At 40.7% G+C, this 23436-nt stretch overlaps 1 protein-coding gene across 3 annotated transcripts in view; it reads right to left on the bottom strand.

Annotated features, from left to right (window-relative positions):
• MBTD1 (mbt domain containing 1) overlaps window positions 1-23436 on the bottom strand; it is a 66035-nt gene that overhangs the window by 4622 nt on the left and 37977 nt on the right. For 2 of the 3 annotated variants that reach the window (XM_055130028.1, XM_055130029.1), the window contains exons 6-15: window positions 20459-20576; window positions 16989-17123; window positions 16441-16529; window positions 16001-16235; window positions 15083-15138; window positions 14643-14747; window positions 10519-10666; window positions 9713-9795; window positions 8558-8792; window positions 7999-8076 (exon numbers count right to left, since the gene is read on the bottom strand). In XM_055130028.1, coding sequence (XP_054986003.1) covers window positions 7999-8076; window positions 8558-8792; window positions 9713-9795; window positions 10519-10666; window positions 14643-14747; window positions 15083-15138; window positions 16001-16235; window positions 16441-16529; window positions 16989-17123; window positions 20459-20576 — 1282 coding nt within the window. Of the gene's footprint in view, window positions 1-7998; window positions 8077-8433; window positions 8793-9712; window positions 9796-10518; window positions 10667-14642; window positions 14748-15082; window positions 15139-16000; window positions 16236-16440; window positions 16530-16988; window positions 17124-20458; window positions 20577-23436 lie in introns of all 3 variants that reach the window. The other variant, XR_008629103.1, reaches the window with a different exon arrangement.

The following is a 23436-nucleotide window of genomic DNA, read 5'->3' as shown; positions in this document are numbered from 1 at the left end:
TTGTTCAATAAAAACTATCTTGCTTAACTGGAAAAAACAAACAGAACAAAACAACTAGCCAATTTAGGCCACACGACCAGCAATGTGGCTCTGTGCGCAGGGATCACTCCTGGTGAGGCTTAGGGGGCCATATATGGTGCAGGGGATTGACCCTGGGTGAGCCACGAACCCTACCTGTCAACACTTTCCCTCCGGCCCTTAAACTTTCACCTCTGGCATGCAGAGATGGCCCCAGCAGCCTGCTAGGCAGCCATCTCTTTCATCCCTTAAGTAATCCTTGGAGATATGCAAATTCATTTTCTTTTATCCTAAATAGCAGTGAAAATGTAATAGCTCAAAGACAGGAAAGTGAATACATTCTAACCTAGTAATAGCTTAATATCAAAATACCAGACTAATGAAAGTTCAACATTTTTTTTCCCCTTTTAAAATATAATTACTTTTACATAGAATAGTATCAATTGCATAACACTCTTCAAATCTAAGCAACATGCATTAATTGCTGAGAACATTACATTAGAATAAACCATAAAAATACACACACGAACCCCCCACCCCCGCCAGTTTCATTAAAGGTGCAGTACCCACAATAAAAGGTTGATTAAAAAACATTATCTTGTTGTATGATGATCAGATGGCTAAATGAATGAGAAAATAATTACCGTGCTTCAAGACCAAACATGTTCCATTCAAACAGATGTTTCTTAAATTTAAGAAAGGTAAGCTGAGGCACATCTTGAAGCTCTTTGAACTTACTGTTAACCAATTTCTGGTTAATGCTTCTACTCATGTCAAAATATGAAACGACGTGCTTGGAAAAAAAAAAAGTAACTCAAGATAAATGTGAAACATTCACTCTGATGTAGAATGCTTTAATGCAAAGTTTCCTTCTTTTCATGGAACCTAAAATAAAGCCTCTCTGCTCTCTTTACACTAATCAGCTCTCCTTTACAGATCTTATTCTCAATGAATGATGAATGAGGTCTTGTGCTGAAGGTCACTTTCTACAGAAGTGAATTTTCTCAGCTGCATCTTTAAAAAGGAAGTCACACTGCTAACACTAATCACTAATGGAAATCACATTTTCCTGCTGCAAGTTTATAAATAATAAATTCGCGCAACTGAACTGAAACCATCGCTTCTACACAGTTCGCCAACAGTGGAATCCCTTCAGAGCTGCAATGCCACGGTAAGTCATAACAAGCCCCATGACATGCGTCCCTGGGTTCTGACTTGACAGACACTGGAGCAAGAAAAGTCACTGAGAAGGCCTGTGGTTTCCATCCCACACGCCATAATTCTTGGTTTGGGCCTGTCATAGAAGTTCTGTCTTACATGAATAAGAGACTTCTCACAGAATGTGACCGGCACCTTCAAGATCAGCCTAAGGTTTAAAAAACAAAATACATCTGAAATCTAGTGGAATTTCAAGATAGATTCAGAATCACAATGCTACAGAGTTAACTTTATAAATAACACGCACAACAGGAAAGAGGTTTAAGAGACAAGAAGAAACGAATGCTCTTTAGGGCTTGAAGGTTTTTCTGTTAGGTAAATGTAATCTAAACAAAAATCTACATCATATAAATGTACAGTGTAGCTCCATTTTTCATATGAAAGAGATCTCTTTTACGTAAGCAGCACTGCTAAGCCTATTTCTGAATGTAAGAATACTAGGGTCTGTGTTTGATACCTGGCACTACCCCCAAGCATGGCCAGGTAAGGCCATAAGTTCCCTCCAATCCTTCCACCCAGAAGAGTATCAGAATGATCTTCAGAAAAAGATAATAAAATATACAGTTAAGGAGTCAAAAGCTAAAGAACACATTCTAAAATAGTTTAAAAAAAGAAAGGTGTGACGATAAGTACAAGTGTAAAAGGTACTAGCAAACAAAGGAAAGAGAAGAAGAGATACTAAGTTCTACTAGGGTATAAAGCATAGAAAACGTATTATAAAGAATGCTGACTAAGGGCCGATGAGGTCAGAGGGTGCATGCGTAAGCCTGTGAGTGACCCTGAGCATTGAGGAGACCAAACACTACAGGGTGTGGCCCCTAACAATTTAGCCCAGGGGCCGTAAGTTCCCTCCAACCCTTCGACCCCAAAGAGTATCAGAATGATCTTCAGAAAAATAAAATATCCAGATGGCAAGAAACTTTTGCAGTCTTCCTGACAACCAAACCAGTTTGGCTTAGTGATAGAGCACCTGTCTTGCATGTATGAGGTCCTGGGTTTGATTTCCAACACCACAAAAAGCAAATGAACTAATTTAGTATAAAAGCGATGGTACGTGGCAGAATACTTGTCAACACAGATATACAACTTTGGCTTTGAAGATACAAAACCTGCATCCACTTTTAAAATTCATCAAATACAAGCGAAGCCTTTGGATAGCCTATGATGTTTACTCTCAACAGTTTCATTACAGATGGCAAAAAACTTTTGACAACCAACCTAGCTTGGCTTAACTAATTAATCTCAAATTCCAGGTAACATACCAGATATTCTCTCTCTCTTTCTGTATACACACACACACACATGCATATGTGTGTATATATATATGTGTGTATGTGTGTGTGTCTGTGTGTGTGTGTATGCATGGAAATGTGGAAATAAGTTTCATTCCAAATCATGCCAAAATTACATAGGTAGTGTATTTTCCAGTTCACTTACTCAACTGAAATAGTGGTCAATGTTATTACCAGAACAACTTTATACTACCAGCCACACAAAACACATCCTTTCCAATGAATGACACTACAGAATGCTATGCACAGAGTCTCATCTATGTATCTGATTAATCATATAAATTCCTAAAAGTGTATTTCTCCCCCAGGTCAAGAACACTACAATATCAATGTTTGACCATTTTAATGAAACCACAAGAAAGTCTAGTGAAATGCCAGCTCTACCCTAATCTGAAGATCCTCAGTGCTTCTTAACAAAAACCGAATCTTTCTGATGATTCATCTTTAATGAAGTGACTACTAAATACTTGTGAAAATGAAATTTTTTAAAAAGTTGAACAAAAAATAAAAATTTAATGAGTCAGCACCTCTCATGCCAGATCATGCTTTGTCTCCCACCCCCCCCTACCCAACTTCTCCCTCTGCGGTACCTGAGGTGCTGATGTGACTAATTACCTGTTTTGAGGCTGGGACTGAACTCTCGGCTAGAGCTGGGAGGTGGGAAGGCCTCCGGGGCTGTCTGTGCTGGAAGGGTTCGATATGGAGGAGGAGTCAACTCTTCGTCACCAGAGAAGCTCCTCCGCACCCCACCTGTCATGGGCAGGCTCGACAAACTGACAGGCTTCTTCCCAACTGGCATCTTCCTCTCTAAATATCAAGTCAAACTAAAGTAAGCTTTTACTTACATGCGTGATAAGAAAAGTGCATTATATAATTAGGAAAGGTTGTGTTGTATAGGATACTCCGAAAAGAGAACTGTGCAGTCTTGCCTTTTTGAAAACAAGGAATTTATGTAGGAAAGAATGGGAGTATGTGGGAGAGGAGGAGGGAGGCAGGAGGCGATGCAGAGAGAGGGGTGCAGAGACAGGGGTAGAGAAAGAGAAGGGGTGTTCGTGTTTGGGGAGTGGATGGATGGGGGTGGGGGGATATTTCTAGTGACGGGGAGTCTGGTAACCCTGGTTTCCTGACTTTCAAAATCTACTTAAAACAAAGCAAAATGAACTATGAGAGTGTTTAGGCAGTGTGGAGAAGAGATGGCTAATTTCCTTCATGAAAGACTGATTCGGGGCAGGGGTGTCTGAAAATCCAATGGGAGAGAGAGAGGGTGTTCTCTTATTTGAAAAACGTTCTAAGAACCCTACTTGCAGAGTAGCAATCCAATGAGCCAACGCCCGTGTAAGCCCAAACATTGGCCTTCAGGGGAAAAAACTCAGTATTACAGGGTGGGATTTCACTGATATGAAATATATCCCCCTAACTTTTTGTTTGCAATTCCTTTTAGAAAACACTTAAAATTCTTATTCTGAACGTAGTTCTAAATCTTAAACTTTATTGTCTGCAAGTTCTTAAGTAATCATTTTTTTTAGAAATCCCCTTCAGTTATTTCATCAACTTTCGAGGACTTACACACAATGTTTTCGGCACCACCAAGCAAAAATACTTGGAACTGTAAATATGGAAAACCAAGCATATTGCATTAATCAGGTTGAAAGCTGAAGGATACTTACATATCTTTGTGCCTAAATAATATGCTTTCTTCCAAAATATGCTAATGACCCAGGCAGGGACCACCAGAAACAATGCTTTGCAAAGTCAGACTAAAAGGTAAATCTAAGTCAGACAGTGTTCCCTCTTTAAAAAGCTCGAACTGGAAACTGAGCTACCAGTGAGTACAGTCGACTCTCAATTGCCAAACCAAAATCATGTACAGGAATCACTTAAGATTTTTTTTAATGTACAATACACTTGGGGTAAAAATACCAGGAGATTCTTTTGACAATTAACTATTTATAATTGCTCCTGAAGATGGCACAGAAATTATTGTTGGTGTGTCTGTTCTACCATTCGTGATCTTGAGAAAAGGAGGATTGTGAGACTGGACAAATCATGCAAACAATGGACTATATGATGTTCTGGAGGAACACTGTTCGTATTTTTCAAAAGCATGAACAGCTATCCATTTACTGCATGAACATAGCTCATCACAACCTGGAACAATGAAGCAAATCATCTATTTTTGTAAAAAATGAGCAATATCAAAAAACACTACCCCAAACCCCATCCGAGCTTTAAGATAAAACAGCAGCACCTCTAATAATAAATGCATTTTTTGGTCTTCTTTTGGGTCACACCCAGTGATGCTCAGGGTTACTCCTGGTTCTGCACTCATGAATTACTCCTGCCAGTGCTTGGGGGACCATATGGGATGCCGGAGATTAAACCTGGATCATCGACAAGCAAGGTAAACACCCTCCTGCTGTAGTATTGCTCAGACTCCCCAAAATTAAAGACATATATATGTGTATATACATGCTTTAGAAAAAAGCCCAGAGTCTCCAAGGGAGACTAAATGTAACATATAAATATTTTAACCCTTAGAAAAATTGTGAATTCCCAAAAATATTTGGCTCTTCCAAGTTTCTAATAAGAAACTGTGGGTCCTTAGTTCTTTCTCTATGTTCAAAATTTACTTTAAAGGCACTAGAGATTCTGATGTTTTAAGATTAAGGGCAATTAAAAATCACATTTAAAGATTATGTATTTCTTCGAACTAACTGAAAAACCTGGTAATATTGAATTTCACTACAAACAGGAATGCTGATTTTAACACTTCATTGATTTCTACTTATTCTTACATCCAGAAAATCATTAATCCTCTCAGCTAGAAGTCCGAAAAGAGTGGCAGTGAGGGAGGCACAGAAATTTTGTACACAATGCTCAGAGATTAGTTCTGATACCCCAGGACCTTATATATGAAAAGCATGTACTCTATCACTGAACTACACTCCTGGTTCTCGAAAACATTAATTCAACACCTTGGAAAGAAAAATCTGAAGAAACCTCAAAGTCTTAACCAGTAAAAAGTGGAGAGACAGACTCGAGCAGATAGTGACAGTAACCCTTCCAGAGAGTTTAGCAATCACAACTGTTGCGGTTAGCCTCTCAAGAAGTTCCTGGGTTAATCCTTTGTGGCTTATTTCCAGATAAATGGGAAAACACCTTGATCAATCTAAATTATCAAACCTGGAAAGAAGCTAGTGGGTAAAATAATTCTGAAGTAGCTTGAAGGTGACCAATCCTGTGAATTTAACTTAGGTTTCATGCTGAAAGGAAATTCAAGTACCAGTGCAGAGGCTGATAGGTGGTTTGAAATTACCCACTAAAAAAGTTACAAATAATTACCATCAGAAATGTGGGTAAGTGAGGTGGTTCAAAGAGCTGTAATGCAAAATTTGCATGCAGAGTTGAATATACCCTCCAGTGAATGGACCCCAGTGACCACTGGAGTGACCTTTGAGCACTACCAGGTGTGGTACCTGTCTCCACCCCTCCAAAGAAAGCTAAGGATGAGTACGAGCACTGCTTTAACTCTTTTGGTAGTTAATGAAGGCAGACTACCAGTTATGTCAACACATGGCAAGTCAGCAGGAAAAGCCTGGTTTATGCTTATGGCTCAAATATACTTTCTACTTAAAAAAAATACCTATAGGAACTGGAGAAATGCCTCAATGGCCAAGTGCAGGCTTTGCATGCAGGAGGCCTGGGTTCAATTTCCAGCACTGCATGGGCTCAGCACAGAGCTGGGAGTAGTCCCTTGGTACTGCTGGGTACAGCTCCAAGAACAAACCAAGTTAGAACCTTTATAAAAATAATCTTATCACAAAATGGGAAAAAAAAGTTTGAGAGAGAAAACTATGTCATTATTTTTATTTTTTTAAAAAATTTTTTGCTTTTTGGGTCACAACTGGCAATGCACAGGGGTTACTCCTGGCTCTGCACTCAGGAATTACCCCTGGCGGTGCTCAGGGGACCATATGGGACGCTGGGATTAGAACCCGGGTCGGCCGCGTGCAAGGCAAATGCCCTACCTGCTGTGCTATCGCTCCAGCCCCAAAACTGTGTCATTCTTGATGAGAAAAATTATTTTAAAAGACCCAAATATCAATACATCATTTTGGTTATTAATGCCAATAATATTTGTTAAAACATAAAAACTTGTTTAAAACAGAAACTTTTAAAATTTTCTTTTTGGGTCACATCCAGTGATGCTCAGGGGTTCCTCCTGGCTCTGCACTCAGGAATTACCCCTGGTGGTGCTAGGGGCACCATACGGGATGCTGGGAATCAAACCTGGGTCTGCCTTGTGCAAGGAAAACGCCCTACCCGCTGTGCTATTGCTCCAGCCCCGATTTTTTTTTTTTTTTAAGGTACAACTTTCTTAAGTCGTCAAATACATTTTTTTCTATCAATTTATTTTCTTGGGCCAGACCCTGCGGTACTCAGGGCTTACTTCTTGCTCTGTGCTTAGGGATTATTCCTGGTGGGCTTGGGGGAGACATACGGGGCGCTGAGGATCAAAATCTGGTCTATGTGTGCAAGGCAAGTGCCTTACCAGCTGTACTATTGCTCAGCCCCCTGGTGTTTCTATCTTGTAGGGGGCACACCTGGCTGTGCTCAGGAGTCACTCTGGGCAGGCTTGGGGACTACATGGGATGCAAGGGATTGACTCAGGTTGGTAACACGTGCAGGGCAAGTCTCTACCCGCTGTACTATCACCCTCGTCCCTCCCATCACTTTACTTTGGGGGTCCACACCTGGAGATACTCCCCGAGTACTCCTGGCTTTGTACTCGGGAATTATTTCTGGTGGGGCTCAGAAACCATACGGGGTGCTGGGGACTGAGCCCAGGTTGGTGCTCACAAGGCAAATGCCCTACCTGCTGTATTTGCATCATTTTGGAAAAAAGTTGTGTGTGTTTTTTTTTTTAAATCTCCTCCAGGGCTTTTGCATCACCTTCAGCTGTCCTAAGGGCTTACTCCTGACTCTGCTTGGGGGACCATACATGGTTCTGAGGTGGGGGGTTAGGGAGTGTCAAACCAAGGTCAGTAAAACTGAAGGCAGAAGCCTTACTATTTCTCTATCCTCCCAGAATTCTTTTTTTAATTTATTTAGAAGAAGGACAGATTAGGCTTCAAGTATGCTGCAAACATCAAGCTTCTATTAAGTTTTTAATAGAAATGTTTTAAAAATAAGGATTACTGTTCAATATATTTATGTATTAAGAATAATTTGTATACTCTAGTCTTTAATATGTTTTAGACATCACACAAATTTTCCTGTTGATTAAAACAAAAGTATTTGTCATTATTGAAAGGGTTGCCTTTTATGGCATACTGCACCTTTAAGCATAATACAGAATGCACAGACACTGGCTTTCACAAAGGATACTATTTTCTGTGCAAGAAAACGATGACCCCAAATGCCGAATTATTTAAGAAACATATATAACAAACACCATGTAGTCACCCACTTTTCTTATGTCCTTTGTATTGCTGGGACTTAGCCTTTTTCTTCTGCTTTGATGAACCTGATTGACTTTCTCTTGAAGCTGAAAGATAAAGAGAGAAAACTGGCACCAAATAATTGCTTACAGCTCCAGATACAACTTAGATCAACTATATTTTACCAATATCATTATGATTATAAAAGTACATGATACTTTGAAAACAAGAGTACATATTCATATAAAACTACGAGCCTCAAATCCAGACTCGACTTCTTATTCAGAATTAAAATTATATATTAATAACATTCTAATAATTTAAAACTCATTCAAGTAAGTCTAATTTGGTGAGTGCTCTTACTGTTGTGTTTCTATAGTCATAAAGCAACTGACAATTGAGTTCACAGCCAAGGTACACAAGGTCTGATTCTGTGATATTGTTGTTGAGTCTTAAGGTCTTACCTGGCAACCAATCAGACATAGGTCTATTCTTGTCCTGTGAGCTCACAAGATGATTTATGTGAGATAGTCCTCTGGAGAATTGCTGATTTTTACAAAAGGACACCTTTTCTGTATACCAACTTACACTGTGATGCTGGAGGCTGTAGTTGATATCCAGTTAATTGACACCACCCTACAGGATAGAGGTCAGGAGACTCACAGTCTACCCACTGATCATACTCTTCTTCCCATCCATCAAAATGTATCCTCAAGAGACGATGAATAATTCGAGTTACTGTGGCTACACATATTAATCGTGGCTCCATGAGATCTACTGCTTCTAATTTCATTCCTACACGAAATCCGTGATTTGGAACATCCTGGTTAGTATGGAAAAGCAAAGAGTTAATACTGGTGAAATGAAGAACGCATAATCCAACTATCCACAAAGGAAAAAAATATTTAAGTAAGGTTTAACTCCACAAAATCCCCTAAAATTCTTTAAGTACTGAAACATGATGGTTAAGTACTTAAAAACTAGTTTGGGGGGCTGGAATGATAGCACAGTGGGGAAGGCATTTGCTTTTCATGCAGCAGACAATTTCCAGCATCCCATATGGTCCCCTGAGCACCGACAGGAGTCATTCCTGAGTTCAGAGCCGGAGTAACCCCTAAGCATTGCTGGGTGTGACCCAAAACACAAAAAACAAAACGCTAGTTGGGAAAGGTTGGAGGCAGTACAGGAGCTTATATGCAGCAGACCCCGGAGTAGCTCCTGAACAATGCCAAGTATGGCAGCTCCCCTCGCCCAAACTCCCCTACCTAGGAAATACATTCACTTCTGTTTTACCTGAATTAAGAACAGAACAAATTGAAAAAAGCATCAATTCCTGGGTAAAAACCTATACTATTATACTTTTATTTGTATTACTCTGCACTAGCAAATTCTAATACAAAGGCATAGATTTTGTTTTATTCTTAGGTCACTTCATGATAAAAGTACATCACACTTTGAAAACAAGATAAGTAACTATATAAACAAAAACATAACTATTCTCATAAACCTATGGTTTTGCTTTCCCCATTACCCCCATCTTAAAGAGAAAAACCCAAGACATATCAAACTACAAGCCTGAGGTGGTACTCAGGGGATGGCTCCTGGCAGTGCTCAGGAGATCAAACTCAGGTCTCCTGCATGCAAAGCATGCACTCTAGCCCACAGATAATTGATCAGTAAGATTTGCATTTATGAGGCATCAAGACAATTCTGTGACTACTATGCCACCACTTAACTATTTACCTTATTAAATAGTTTTACTGGTGCTGCAATGGAGCCAGTTTCCCTGAGGTAGTCAAACCATTTAAAAGGAAGTTTTGTATAACCTGAAAAATATAATTAACTGGTAATTTAAAATTGCAATATTAAAATACCAATAAAAAATAAGTAACTTATACACTAAAATTTCCCATTTAGGTTAGATGATGAAATTACTTTGTCTACAAGAACTACAGACATTTGCTTTTTAAATCTAGGTTTATTCAAACAGTCTAGCATTGATTTCTTTGCAGTGATATTTTTCTTTTTTAGAGGAAAACCTGCTGAACTATTCTTATAAACCTATGGTTTTGCTTTCCTCATTACCCCTTCTTAAAGAGAAAAACCCAAGTCTCAGATATTAAAGAAAAATCACCAGGTAAGTCCCAGAGTTATTTAAGGATATGCCTTCTTTTAAAAAGTCACATGGTGATCTAAAGTTAGAAACCTGCTTTCCCTCGGAAGTTAAAGTACCTATTTTTAAAAGAAGTTTATATATTCAGTAAACCACTAGCCCAACCACCACCATTTCAAGAGGGCTTGGAATACCAATTCATAATGTAAAAGGTAAGGCTCAGGAAAAACTATACAAGTAAAGCTTACTAAAGTTAGCAAAAAATTAGCGTCTTTGTATGTAGGAACCCATGGCTCTTATTATGTACTTCACATATATACAAAAATTACATATTTATTGAGCAAAAAACTTTTAAGCTGTGCTAAATACTGTAAACAGATACTAAGTACAAGCAAGCAAGGATGAAAAACCAACTCTATTTATGAGAATGAAATACCTCTGGGCGGAGTAAGTTCAATCATGTTAATTTCACAGAAACCAACAGGGAAAATAGAAGGGGAGGTTGCATGATAACAGAACCAATCAGATCCATCTGCTGCTTCTGAGCCATCGATCCCAATCATCAGGAATCCGTCAGCCAGCACCTTTCAAATAAAAGTAATCCCAAGTATTTGAAATTAGATATAAAAATTATTAACTGAAGTATGCTTCCTGGGAGCACAACTCCTGGATTCAAGTATGGGTGTCATTCCTGGTGGTGTCTGGAGGACCATATGGCACCCAGGGATCAAACCCAGGGTCCCTTGCATGCAAAACATGTGCTCGGACCACTGAGGAACCTCTCACATCACTGAAATATATTTGAAGTTATTACAAAAGTGAACCTTTATTATTTTTTTCTTTTCTTTTCTTTTATTTTTTTAATTAATTTTTTAAAAAAATTTTATTTTATTGAATCACCGTGAAAAAAATACAAAGCTTTCAGGTTTAAGTCTCAGTCATATAATGATTAAACCCCCATCCCTTCACCAATGCACATGTTCCACCACCAAGAACCCCAATATACCCCCCTCCCACCCACCCTCCACCTAAGTAGCTAATTATCTTCAACAAAAGTGAACCTTTAAATCAAGTGACAAACATAAAGGAAAACCTACATGTAAAGTCTCTTCCAAGTGGGAAACGAAGGCCGGAGAGACAGCTCGACATGGTGCACGGCACCGAGCACGCCTGGTTCGATCCCTATCTCCACACCATTCCCCGAGCAACTACTCAAGAGCAGCATTCAAACACGGCCAGGCGCGGCACCAAGACAAAAATAAAAACAGGACAAATGCTGTCCTTTTTTTGCTTTGAGAGATTCTTGGTTTTGGGCCACACCTGGCAGTGCTCAGGGACCATATGGGGTGCTGGGAACTGCACCCAGGTTGGCTGCATGCAAGGCAAGAGCATTACCTCCTGTACTATTTCTCCAGCTCCTTCCATTTTATCCTTTTTACTACTGGCACCTTGCTTTAAAAAGCCTCCACACTTGGGCCAGAGAGTACAGGGGTTATGGCATGAGTCTGCATGTGGCTGACTTCAGTGTAACGCCGGGCACTGCAGAGTCTGCTGAATACTGCAGGAGGCTCCTCAGCAGAGAGTGGGCATAGCTAGCTCCTTTGGGCTACCAGCAGGCGTAGCCCAAACCCCAGACCCACAGAAAACAAAACTGAAACCAAAACCCAAAGTCTCAACATTTATACTGTCTCCTAAATTCCAATACGTTAAAAACATTTTTTGGTACTGAGGATCAAACTTAGCACATTACACATGGAAGGCAGATGAGCTACTTGCCGGGCCTGAAAATAGTTTATTTTGGGGGGCACCCCCAGGGTTTACTCTCGGCTCTGTGCTTGAGATCACTCCTGATGAGCTCAGGGGACCATGTGGAGTGCTATGAATTGAACCCAGGTCAGTCATGGGCAAGGTAAGTGCCTTGCCACTCTGGACCTGAAAATATTTTTAAAAATGTTATACACTGGGAACAGAGAGGTTGCTCAAAGGACTGAGTGCATTGTTTGCATGCAGGGATCTGGGTATGGGCGCTATGAACGCACAGTCCCCCAACCAGAGCCAGCTATAACCTTTGGGTAATGAGTTACAAACAGACCCAGGTAACAGCTGCTTGTGGAACCAAATCCTAAAACATACATCGTCCCTCCCCCACAAATATCCTCAATTCCCATTATTAATAAGGTACAAGCAATGTTGACTATTATTCTTTACCCGGAAAGTCAATTCAAATCATATGCTATGGGGTAACTTGCAGTGTGATTTCTGTCTGTGCCCTAACCTATGGAAATTCATCAGAAGTGCTGCGGATGTGGGCATGATATGCAAGGCCCTGGGTTTGTTCCCTGGTACCACACGGCCCTGAGTGCTACTGTATGCTGTCCCCACAACAAAGAAAGTAATAAAAATTAGAACATACCAGTGACTGTAAGCTTGCCAATCTAGTGCCTTTTTCCTAACATTTACACCTCCTTCCTATCAGGCTTTAACAATACTCTGAGAGCTGTTGAATATTCTTTATCTTTCTGAAGCTTTTTCTCCTATGCTCTATGGACATTCTTGCATCTCAGATGCTTCAAGTTTGTTTATTTATTTATTTATTTATGCTTTTTTTGGGTCACACCCGGAGATGCACAAGAGTCACTCCTGGCTCATGCACTCAGGAATCACCCCTGGCGGTGCTCAGGAGACCATATGGGATGCTGGGATTCGAACCTGGGTTGGCCGCGTGCAAGGCAAACGCCCTACCCGCTGTGCTATTGCTCCAGCCCCTTCAAGTTTATTTTGAACCCAGGCATCAAGCATGCATGCAATGAGGAATTTCACCAGTCACACCCCCAACTCCACAATTATTTTTTTGGGGAAGGCTGCCCCTTTTGCCCATCTCTAATCTTCAGAACTATATGAGGTGCAGTGGATCTCTTTTGCTGGACATCTTTATGACCTTATGCTTCTCCCAAAGATAGTTCAGAAGGACTAACCAAACATTCAAAGCCCAAACACTATTGGGTTCTTTGTAGACTTGGCTCCCAAGTCCTTTCTCCTAGTTAGTTATTTGTATGATAGTGGATACACGAGAGTAACTGGCTCTTCAAGTTCAACTGCTTTGCTCAAGACCTCTGGGAAAGGCTACCCCAATGTTTGCTAACGGGACACTTGATTTCCTAGAACAGCATATGGTATAAAGATACGGATTTGGTTTGAGGACATAGTACAGTGGATAAGAATACTCACCATGTGTGCCCAGGTTTCATTTTGGTACCTGATGGCCCACTGAGCATCGCCCTGAGAACTACTGGGTATGGCACACAATGCAAAACCAATCTCCCGTCCCCTTCACTGTCTAAAAAAAAGATACTGGTGGCCACACCCAACTGATTGTCTAAATCACTTGAGACAAAAAAAAAAAAATTTTTTTTTTGGCTTTTAAAACAAAGATTTCTGGCTAATATTTATTGCAATTCTTACTAAACTGGAGCAAAATAGGTTACAGAAATCTGTTTTGTATTTATTTTTTTTGCCACACCAGGCTGTGCACTCAGGGGACGATATGGCCATATGGGGTGCCAAGGACTGAACTTGGACATTCAAGACAAGCGCTGGACAACAGAAACCAGGCTAACAGGCCGGTGAATCTAATCACTGGTGAGAAAGAGAGATGAGACAGTGTGCCGAGCTCTGTGACCTTGAACACAGGTGCCTGGTACTCTGCAGTCATAACTGCACTGAAATGAAAAACCAGACTTTTAAGTTAGGCCTTTATGAAAGTAGATTCTGGACGAGTGTTTTTTAAGTATGACTATATTTGAGAATCATCTGGTGACTTAAAAAAAAAAAAAAAGCAAGCTCTGGGGGCCTGAGCGATAGTACACGGAGTGTGCAGCGGGCAGGGTGTCTACTTCCACGTGGCTGACCTGGGTTCGATCCCTGGAATCCTGTAGGGTCCCTGAGCACTGCCAGGAGTAAGTCCTGAGTGCAAAGCCAGGAGTATGGAGCACTGCTGGGTGTGACCCAAAAACCCAAAAGGAAAAAAGAAAAAAATTGCAAACCGTGGTCTCTCATCCCTCACTGATCAAATCAGAATGTAAGAGCACCGAGGGCCAGAGAGGTTTTACACGTGCACACTCCATGGGCACTACCAGGAGTGGTTCCCAGCACCAAGCACGCTGACCAAGAACAAAACAGAAACTCTGAATGATGGTAAAAAGACTGGTCTCCTGTTAACTGAAAAAAAAAAATTTTTTTTTTTTTTGGCTTGTAGGCCACATCTGGTGGTCCTTGGGGTTTATTCCCAGCTGTGTTCCGGGGCCCCTTCTAGCAGTGCCAGGGGACAGGGGATCATGTGACGGTGGAACTCCTGCATGCAAAAAGCTTGAGCCCCACCTTGCCGAGCTGTCTGGCCTGCCCCAAATTATTCAAAAGGTACTAGTCACCAACTGCACAGTTGTAATTTAGAGACATACGCACACATTTTGTCAAAATGATGTGAGCAGCTTCTTTCTCTTATTACGTTAAATTTCTAGTTCCCAAACTGCATTTCTCTATTTGAAAATCTCTTTCTCTTACCTTTCTAATAGTTGCGACACATATTGTAGAAAGATTTAATGGGTCTATAGCTTCCAATTTCATGCCTTCCTTGAACCACTCCCCACTCTGGTCTACTTCTTTTACCTAAAGAAAGTATAGCTAAATGTTACAAATGTTTGTTACTTTAATAGTTAAAATATCAGCAATTTTAAAAGGATTACCAGATGAGATTACCAAATCCTTTTTCCTACCTACCTAATAGTATAGCTCAAACTTTCCTTAGGAATACAGAATATTTAGGCAAATAGAATTTAAGACTAATAACAATCCATAGTTAACCAATAGTTGTGATACCTACAAATTACAAATCTTCTTTCAAGTGAACACATGTAATTGTGATTTTCATCATCTTAGGAAGAAACCCGCAACCCTCTTTTAAACCTAATTTACAAATGAGGGTTCTTATAAAAGCTTCTTACCTTAGCAAATAAATGTGGTGGTGTATCAAAATGTCCATCCTGTTTCTTTGTAATATCTACAAGGAAAAGTTACACACTAATCTGTCAGCATTTGTGAGAAAACCAAAAACCACTTAGCAAATAAATGTGGTGGTATATCAAAATGTCCATCCTGTTTCTTTGTAATATCTACAAGGAAAAGTTACATACTAATCTGTCTGCATTTGTGAGAAAACCAAAAACTAGGCTTCTCTGAAGGTTTTACATTCACAAAGTAAGACATGGCAAACTTATATGCCATCTATATTGACGGTGAATAATATTCTTCAATAGTCTGTCTTAAGAGTACATGTGCTATTAAATGCCTTCAATTAGAATGCTGGTAATTCCCTAGTTAGGAAATTACACCTTTAGATATTTTGATGTGGTTAATAGTAAGGCTAAGGAGCTAAGCTTGATCTTTTAAGACTTGATCTCGTGATTAAAAATCAAGATGAATCTTGATCTTTTGATTGGACTGGAAAGAGCTTCCTTTACAGCTTTCAAATGGGCTGGTTAAGTCTAGCAAAATAAACATAAATGTGAATGAAAACACGTTTTCCTGGAGTGTTGCCAGGAATTGAAGAGAAGGTTCAAGCAGGGGCCAGAGACCTGGGTTCGATCCCCAGCATCCCATATGGTTCCCCAAGCACTACCAGGAGTGATTCCTGAGTGCCGACCAGGAGTCACCCCTGAGCATCACCAGGTGTGATCCCCCCCACCCCCCAAAAAAAAAGCTGGGACATGAATGTCCTGGTGTAAGCCTCCCATAATTAAGCTAACAGAAGCAGCCCGGGAAATAGAATATTATTTTTCTATGCTGTTCTCTTTAGAAAAAATAACCAGGAGTCGACTTCTGCCTCAACAATTATTCTAACAGTTCCTGGGATAGGTGCTTACCAGATCTTTTGAATCGATGGCCTATGCTTCGAGACCACCCAATGTGATGGATCAACGGGCTATGCATATGGCACCAGAAGTCATCTGTTCTATCTTCACTCTCTTCATACACTAGCCTTAACCTTCCTCCAATGACACTCTCCACCACTGCCACTCGTGTTCGACACAAATGCCTCTTGTCCACCACCTCGACTCTCATGCAAGGTTTGAAGGGATACTGCATACTCTCTGACACCTTGAAGTAAAAAGACAGAACGATTCCAAATTCATGACAATAAAACCTAAAAAATAAACTTTATATTATACTGTTCAAAATACTGGATCCACCTTATCTCTAGCTCACTAAATTCAAACCGTTCTTAAGACAACATCCACATTTTCCCTTTTTCTTTCACAGCTCTCATCTTGCACTTAGGTCCTCTGTAAGATCATGTCTTTACCTTTTGTGAGAAATCGGGAGGAAGTGTTTTGGCACCAGTAAGTCGTTTCACTAGGAAAGCCTTCCAGTTCGTATATTTATGCTGAATAGCTACAACAAAGGAAATAAACAGTTTTACTTTGTAGAGAGTAGAACTGCTTCAGAAGTTTTCAGTTAAGAATTTCCCCTCTAATTTAGAGTTATGAAAGTGCTGAAGAAAATCAACAAATTTTGCCAGCAGTTCCTTGAGAGTTCTTTGTGTGTGGTGCCCGTTCTGAAAGGTCCCATGCATGGGAGACATGTGCTTTACTGAGGAACCATATCTCTGACCTCCAAGAGTTACCTGAAACTAACAAATATTGTAATGTTTGTATCACAGTAATGTTACTAAGCATGAAATTACACTAAGGTAGATATATACTGGGGTGAGGAAGTGAGGCTGGGTCTCATCAAGCAGTGCTCAGGGAATCAAATGTGTTGCTGGGGGTTGGAGTCAGCTGCAAGTACCCCTTCTTGTACTACTCCCTGGTCCCCACAGAACATATTTTCAGATTATAATAAGCTACTTACTTCTGGGAGGGACAAGAGGTTTTCCACTGGCTGCACACCAACCAACTGGATGAATATCGGAACCACATATATTGCACCAGAAGTCCAGACCAGAGTCATTTTCAAATCCTTCATATCTTAAAAGGGCATTGTAACCTGAATTCAACAAATAAATCATCACACAGTAAGAAAACAAAAGGAAATACTGTAAGCATATAAAAATTTTGTAGTCACTATTTTGATAGAATAGTATAATATAAAGTTTATTTATATAAAAATTTATAAGAAGGGGCTGGAGCGATAGCACAGCGGGTAGGGCGTTTGCCTTGCACGTGGCCGACCCGGGTTCGAATCCCAGCATCCCATATGGTCCCCTGAGCATGGCCAGGGGTGATTCCTGAGTGCAGAGCCAGGAGTAACCCCTGTGCATCGCCAGGTGTGACCCAAAAAGCAAAAAAAAAAAAAAAAAAATTATAAGAAGAGCTGAGCTGCAGAGATACTTAAAGGGCTGAAAGTGCATGACACGTATGCAGGAGACCTAGGTTTGAACCCTGGCACTGCATGGTTACACCTGCTCTGCCGCCCTCTAGCACTGCCAGGAGCAACCCCCGAGCTGAGTATTTCCTAAACTGCTGGGACTGGCCCCAAATAAAACAAGAGCAATACAGTTGCTCACAATAGTTGAAAACCTTAGTGTCCCTTTGTACCACAGGCAGGGCATGTTAAGGAAATAACGAAGAGGTGGCTGGGACCCATTGTAGATACTCTGATTTAATAAATCCTGCGTGCAGTCTGTGAACTAGCTTTTTTTTTTCCTTCTTTCTTTTTGTTCTTTCGCCACACCCAATTATGCTCAGGGTTACTCCTGACTCTGCACTCAGGGAATCACACCTGGCAGTATCAGATGTGATTGGTGGGGATCCAGGGGATCGAACCCGGGTCAATTGCATGCAAGGAAAGCGCCCTATGCACTGAACTATCGCTCTGGCTCCAGGGAACTGGTATTTCTTTTTTTTTTTTTTTTTTCTTTTTGGGCCACACCTGGCGATGCACAGGGGTCACTCCTGGCTCATGCACTCAGGAATCACCCCTGGCGGTGCTCAGGGGACCATATGGGATGCTGGGATTCGAACCCGGGTCGGCCGCGTGCAAGGCAAACGCCCTACCCGCTGTGCTATCGCTCCAGCCCCGGGAACTGGTATTTCTAACAAGACCCCACTACTGGTTATGAAACAAACTTGGACAGCTATTTATACAAACGATTTACTATTTTCAAAGCATGCTTCCTCCTTCCAACATATTTCAATTTGAATAAAATTCTACTTTCTAGAAAAGAATACTCAGTAAAAATAGTGGATAAAAAAATAATACTCAGTAAAAAAAACTTTTGGAATGTGTAGTTTTGAAAAAGATGGTTGTGGTTAAGTTCATGAAAGCTTGTCAAGTCTTTGACAAGCTTGTCAAGACAGAAATATGGTCACAGTGTATTTCAAGGATACAGCTTTATCTAGCTTATCAGGTGATTATTTCTTGGATAATCTAGATGTTGTTTCTTCTTCTTCTTTTTGTTTCTGGACCACAACCAGCAATGCTCAGAGGTTACTCCTGGCTCTGGACTCAGGAATTACTGCTGGTGGTGCTCCATACAGGATGCCACGGATTGAATATGGGTTGGTTGCATGCAAGGCAAACGCTTTATCTGCTATACTATCACTCTAGTCCCTGGATGTTGTTTCTTCAAGAATCTAAACTTCTGTTTATTTGAATATAGTATTTTAAAATGCAAAGCAATAAGGAGCTGAAGAAATAGGACAAGAAACAGGACCACGGGGCTGGAGTGATAGCACAGCAGGTAGGGCGTTTGCCTTGCACGCGGCCAACCCGGGTTCGAATCCCAGCATCCCATATGGTCCCCTGAGCACCGCCAGGGCTAATTCCTGAGTGCAGAGCTAGGAGTAACCCCTGTGCATCGCCAGGTGTGACCCAAAAAGCAAAAAAAAAAAAAAAAAAAAAAAAAAGAAATAGGACCACATGCACTTGCCTTGCATGTGGTCAAACCAGTTTGATTTCTGGCATTGAATAAGGTCCCTGGAGTACCACTGAGAGTGTCCCCTTCCCCCCATATTGCTAAGTAGGGCCCCTAACAAAATTAAAAACATATAAAATTGTTTAAGGAATAAAAATGAAATATGTAAAGCTCCCTAAAAATATGTACTAAACTAACATGAAGTCATGTTACATAGATGAAACAAGTGTATATACAGACTGTTAACATTTAAGAAAGCTTATGTGGATAACAAATTAATTTTAAGGGCCAGAGAAACAGTATGGTTTGTAGGACACTTGTCTTGCACATGAACAAGTCAGGTTTGATCCCCAGTACTGCAGACGGTTTCCTGAGCATCATCAGGAATGATTCCTGTGAGAAGTCAGGAGGAAGGCCCAAACACCTGCAGGTATGCTTCCGGAACCAAAACTTCTAATTTAAGGCTGGAGGAGTCCCACAGGGACTGAAGTATTTGCCCTGCACATGGCTTATCTTGTATCAATCCCCAGCACCACCTGATCCCCTGACCATCACTGGTTCAGCCCTAAAGGCCAGTGAAGGCAGGAGAGGCAGTACAGAGGGTAGGGCACTTGCCTTGCACTCCGAAGACCTGGTTCGACCCCCAGCATCCCATATAGTCCCTTGAGTATGGCCAGGAGTGATCTCTGAGTGCAGAGCTAAGAGTAAGCATAGAGCATGCTGGTTGTGACCCCAAACCTGCCCCCCACAAAAACCCCCATCCCTCCCTGCACCGAAGGGTGTGTTTCTCAAGAACCCAGGTACCACCTGGCTGGCTTGGCAACTCCTGGCATCCAGGGACCCTTGTACTGGGGACCCTAGGCCTCCTAAGCATTACTTGGAGCATCACTAGCATCACTCGTGTTCACACCTTCGTCTCTTCTGTTTCCACATTTTCCGCATTTTCAAATGGTTGGGGGCAAAACTCAAGGGAACAATATTATTTTACCTTATGTGACAATGAAATGTAAATTTCAATACCCCTAAATAAAATTTTACTAGGGTGTGTTCCTGCTTATCTATGTAGATAAAGCAGCTGTGGCTGCTTTGGGGCCACACTGAAGAGCTGAACAACCATGAGAAATACTATTACTTGCAAAGCTGAAAACATTTGCTGTCTAATTGGAAAAAAAAAAGTGTCAATTGGAGCTCAACACGCAAAGCACATGCTGTGCATGCAGGAAGCCTGGGTTTGATTCTCAACACCGCATGAGCCCTCAAGCATCACTGGGAGTGACTCCCATGCACAATCAGGAATGGCCTAAAAATAAAACAAATGTGCCAACTTTTACTCTCTATCGTATTTAATAGGCAATCCTAAAATTCATAAACATGCTTACAAAAGTTAGTAATATCATGATGCCTCAAACATAAAAAAGTTACAAATATGACCATTTTCTTATAAATTATAATGCATGCTTTTTACCTGCTAATTTTACAATCCCAGCAATCCAGAAGACTTTGGTAGGTAGGCTGCAGTCTGTATTGGGAACTTCTACTCTCACATTTTCAGCGATGTCACCCCAGCAGGTCCCCATAGGTGCCTGTCATTTAAAAATTAAATTATCATCTTGTTAAAGCCTGAACTTAACATTCAATATTAGGTATTAGCATCAATAATGTAAAGAATAAACTAAAGCCACCATTCCATTGGTTCAGTTTTCTAAAAATTGTTATTCATCTTTCACAGAGTTCTATTCAGAAAAAGTTAATGTCAGGGTCAAGCTCAAGATGACGAGAACTCACATGTATTGGAGTAGAGCCATGTCAACTTTGAAATTTAACAGTCTGCCCCAACTGAAGATAAGTATCAATATCAATGTTTTTAAACCTCAACCACAGACTTGGTAAAAGATCCCACAGGGTAAAGCTGACTTAAGAAACATTATTTTAAAAGTATACTGGATAATGAATTCACTTTCATATTTTATTTTTGAGCCACACAGGTGGTGCTTTGGGATTACTCCTGGCTCTGTGCTCTTGGATTACTCCTCTTCGAGGGGCTTGGGGGACCATCTAGGGTACTGGGATCGAACCAGGTCGAATGTGTGCAAAGGAAATGCCGGACCCTTGTATTACCTTCCCAGCCCCCATATCTGCTAAATTTAAAAAGGTTTAGTCAAATGTAAGAGAGAAAACAATTCCCATCAGCTAGTTTTCAAGAGTAACACAGAAGAAACAAAACATCTATATTTTCAATATAAGTTAAATCCAAAGAATATATAGCCTGTTAAAACAGATACAAGGCAAAAGCATTGGATATCGTTAGTATAAAGAGTTGAAGAGTTTTTGGAGATGTATATCATGATAAGTTGTTAATAAATTTATTATTCCAAAATTTCTCATGCAGGAATTACAATAAGCAAAGGGAAAAATTTCAATGTTAGAACTGGTCATCACTAGCCTCTATACCAAATAATAAAGACAGGAATTCAGAAAACATATTAAATCAATATTATGAAAAAAATTTTTTTTCCAAATTCTAACATACATAATTTCTACTTTGCATTATGATCTTTAAAACTTTAAAATTTGCAATTATTTGAAATTTATGCAGTGGTTAATTAAATCAAACAAATAAATTTAGGACAGTAAGTGCTGAAAAACTAAAGTCTTGGCCGCCCTTGATTCTCAGTTCTTTATTAAACATAAATTCAAACCTTGATCATAAGGAAACAGATTAGGTGAGGCTATGAAAGACCTGGTGACAAATCAGGAAATGACCAAGTAGCTTCAAAGCTCAGCGGTGGGCGAACAAAGACATGTAAGGGTTACATGAACTAACCACTAGGAACACTGGGCAAACGTCTTCCATTTTGGTGGATGCTAACCCAACAGGAGGGTTAGCCTGAAACAGTACTCAATCCCTATCCTCTCAATAGGTGAAGGAGTTTCTGGAGAGGAAGAAATAGCAAATATTTCTGAACTAGAATAAATCTGGAACTAAAGATAAGGATCAATTCATGACTAAATTGCTTAAAATGCATAGCAAGCAATGACCACATCTCAGTAACTTGGGAGACTGGCCTGTCACCCACTTGTGATTATGGAATGTTACATGTGACTGTTTCCCTGAACTGTGCAAAACAGAACTTATCCAGTAAGGCTACATCTTTTATTTTTTTCTTTCTTAAAGGAAAGACTAGACTCTTCAGGTTCTGCTATCTCCCCCCTACATCATTCTAGACTGTAGGGCCATCCCTATTGCCAGCAGGTCTGACTAGAAAGGGGGGGGCAAAGAGAAGTACAGAATATGTTCACGCACATTAACACAAAGACGGCATTCATTTCTGTGAGGATGAGCCAATGGGAGCAGAGATGCAGCAAATGCAGGTATTAAGTTAAGGTAGGGTGTCTATCCCTCTTTCTTTGGTTGCTGAATCTTGTGAAATGGATTTGATTTGGGTTGAGGAAAAGGCATGGTCATGCTGACAAGTTGCGGGGGAGGTCGACACACGGCTACATGAATCCCTTCTGAACTATATATGGCCACGCCATAGTGACTTAAAAAAACCCCTCGTTTCAGAAAGTTAACTTTTTTCCACATTTCATTAAAGAATGAACAAAGTGTCCATATGCCCACTTTTAGAGGGGGGAAATAAGTTTTAAAGTTCCTACAGTCTGGATTGGTATAGGAGAAAGTAGCAGAAAGTGACATTTGTTCTTGCCTGTAAGGTTGTGGTTCTGCTAGGCCCTCTTAAACCAATCCACATGGTTCAGTCTAAGAAAAAAAAAATGAAGAAACAAAAACAACAACAAAAAAGAGCACCAGTCATTGCATAGTATGTGCTCAATGTGTTGTGTTGCAATCATCATTTTATACACAGATCTGCCCTTGCGTTTAAAATGAATATTCTTAAATGTGGAAGACTCAATGACCCAGGGCTTGACAGCCATCTTCATCCAAGTCATCTGTCTTCTCTTGCTGGCAGGAGGGATACCTCTGAAAGTCTGGATTGGCATAGCATGAACTAGCAGAACCGTCATTTACAGGTAACAACAAATTTACCTTCCAGACTCAGGACGAGAGGTCCACCTCAGGCTCCTCCCCAAACCAGGAAGATCTGCTTCACCACTTCCTGCTCCAGGGCCACTCGTGAGGGCTATCTGGGAGCGAGTCTCCTTCCCTGCAAGGTAAGCTGTCATCAGGTCCTGCAGGACACGGCCAGATCCAAATGCTGAGGGCTGCCCAGCACCAATGTATGATCATCTCCGCCTGACTATCTATGAGCTTCTGGCTGGGTCCAAAAACATCCCAGCTAGTCCAACACAGCCCAGATGGCTGGGATTTAGACTCTACGTGCTGACACATTATACACGTGATGCTTTCGGGCTCAGATACAGATTTCCTGCCACAGAAGAGCCAGCCTCTAACTTTCAAGTAACACCCACAACTTCAAATTT

The sequence above is a fragment of the Sorex araneus genome, chromosome 3 (assembly GCF_027595985.1).
Source record: "Sorex araneus isolate mSorAra2 chromosome 3, mSorAra2.pri, whole genome shotgun sequence".
NCBI lineage: Eukaryota > Metazoa > Chordata > Mammalia > Eulipotyphla > Soricidae > Sorex > Sorex araneus.
The sequence above is the reverse complement of the archived record's forward strand: the minus strand, read 5'-3'. Positions and strand labels throughout refer to the sequence as shown.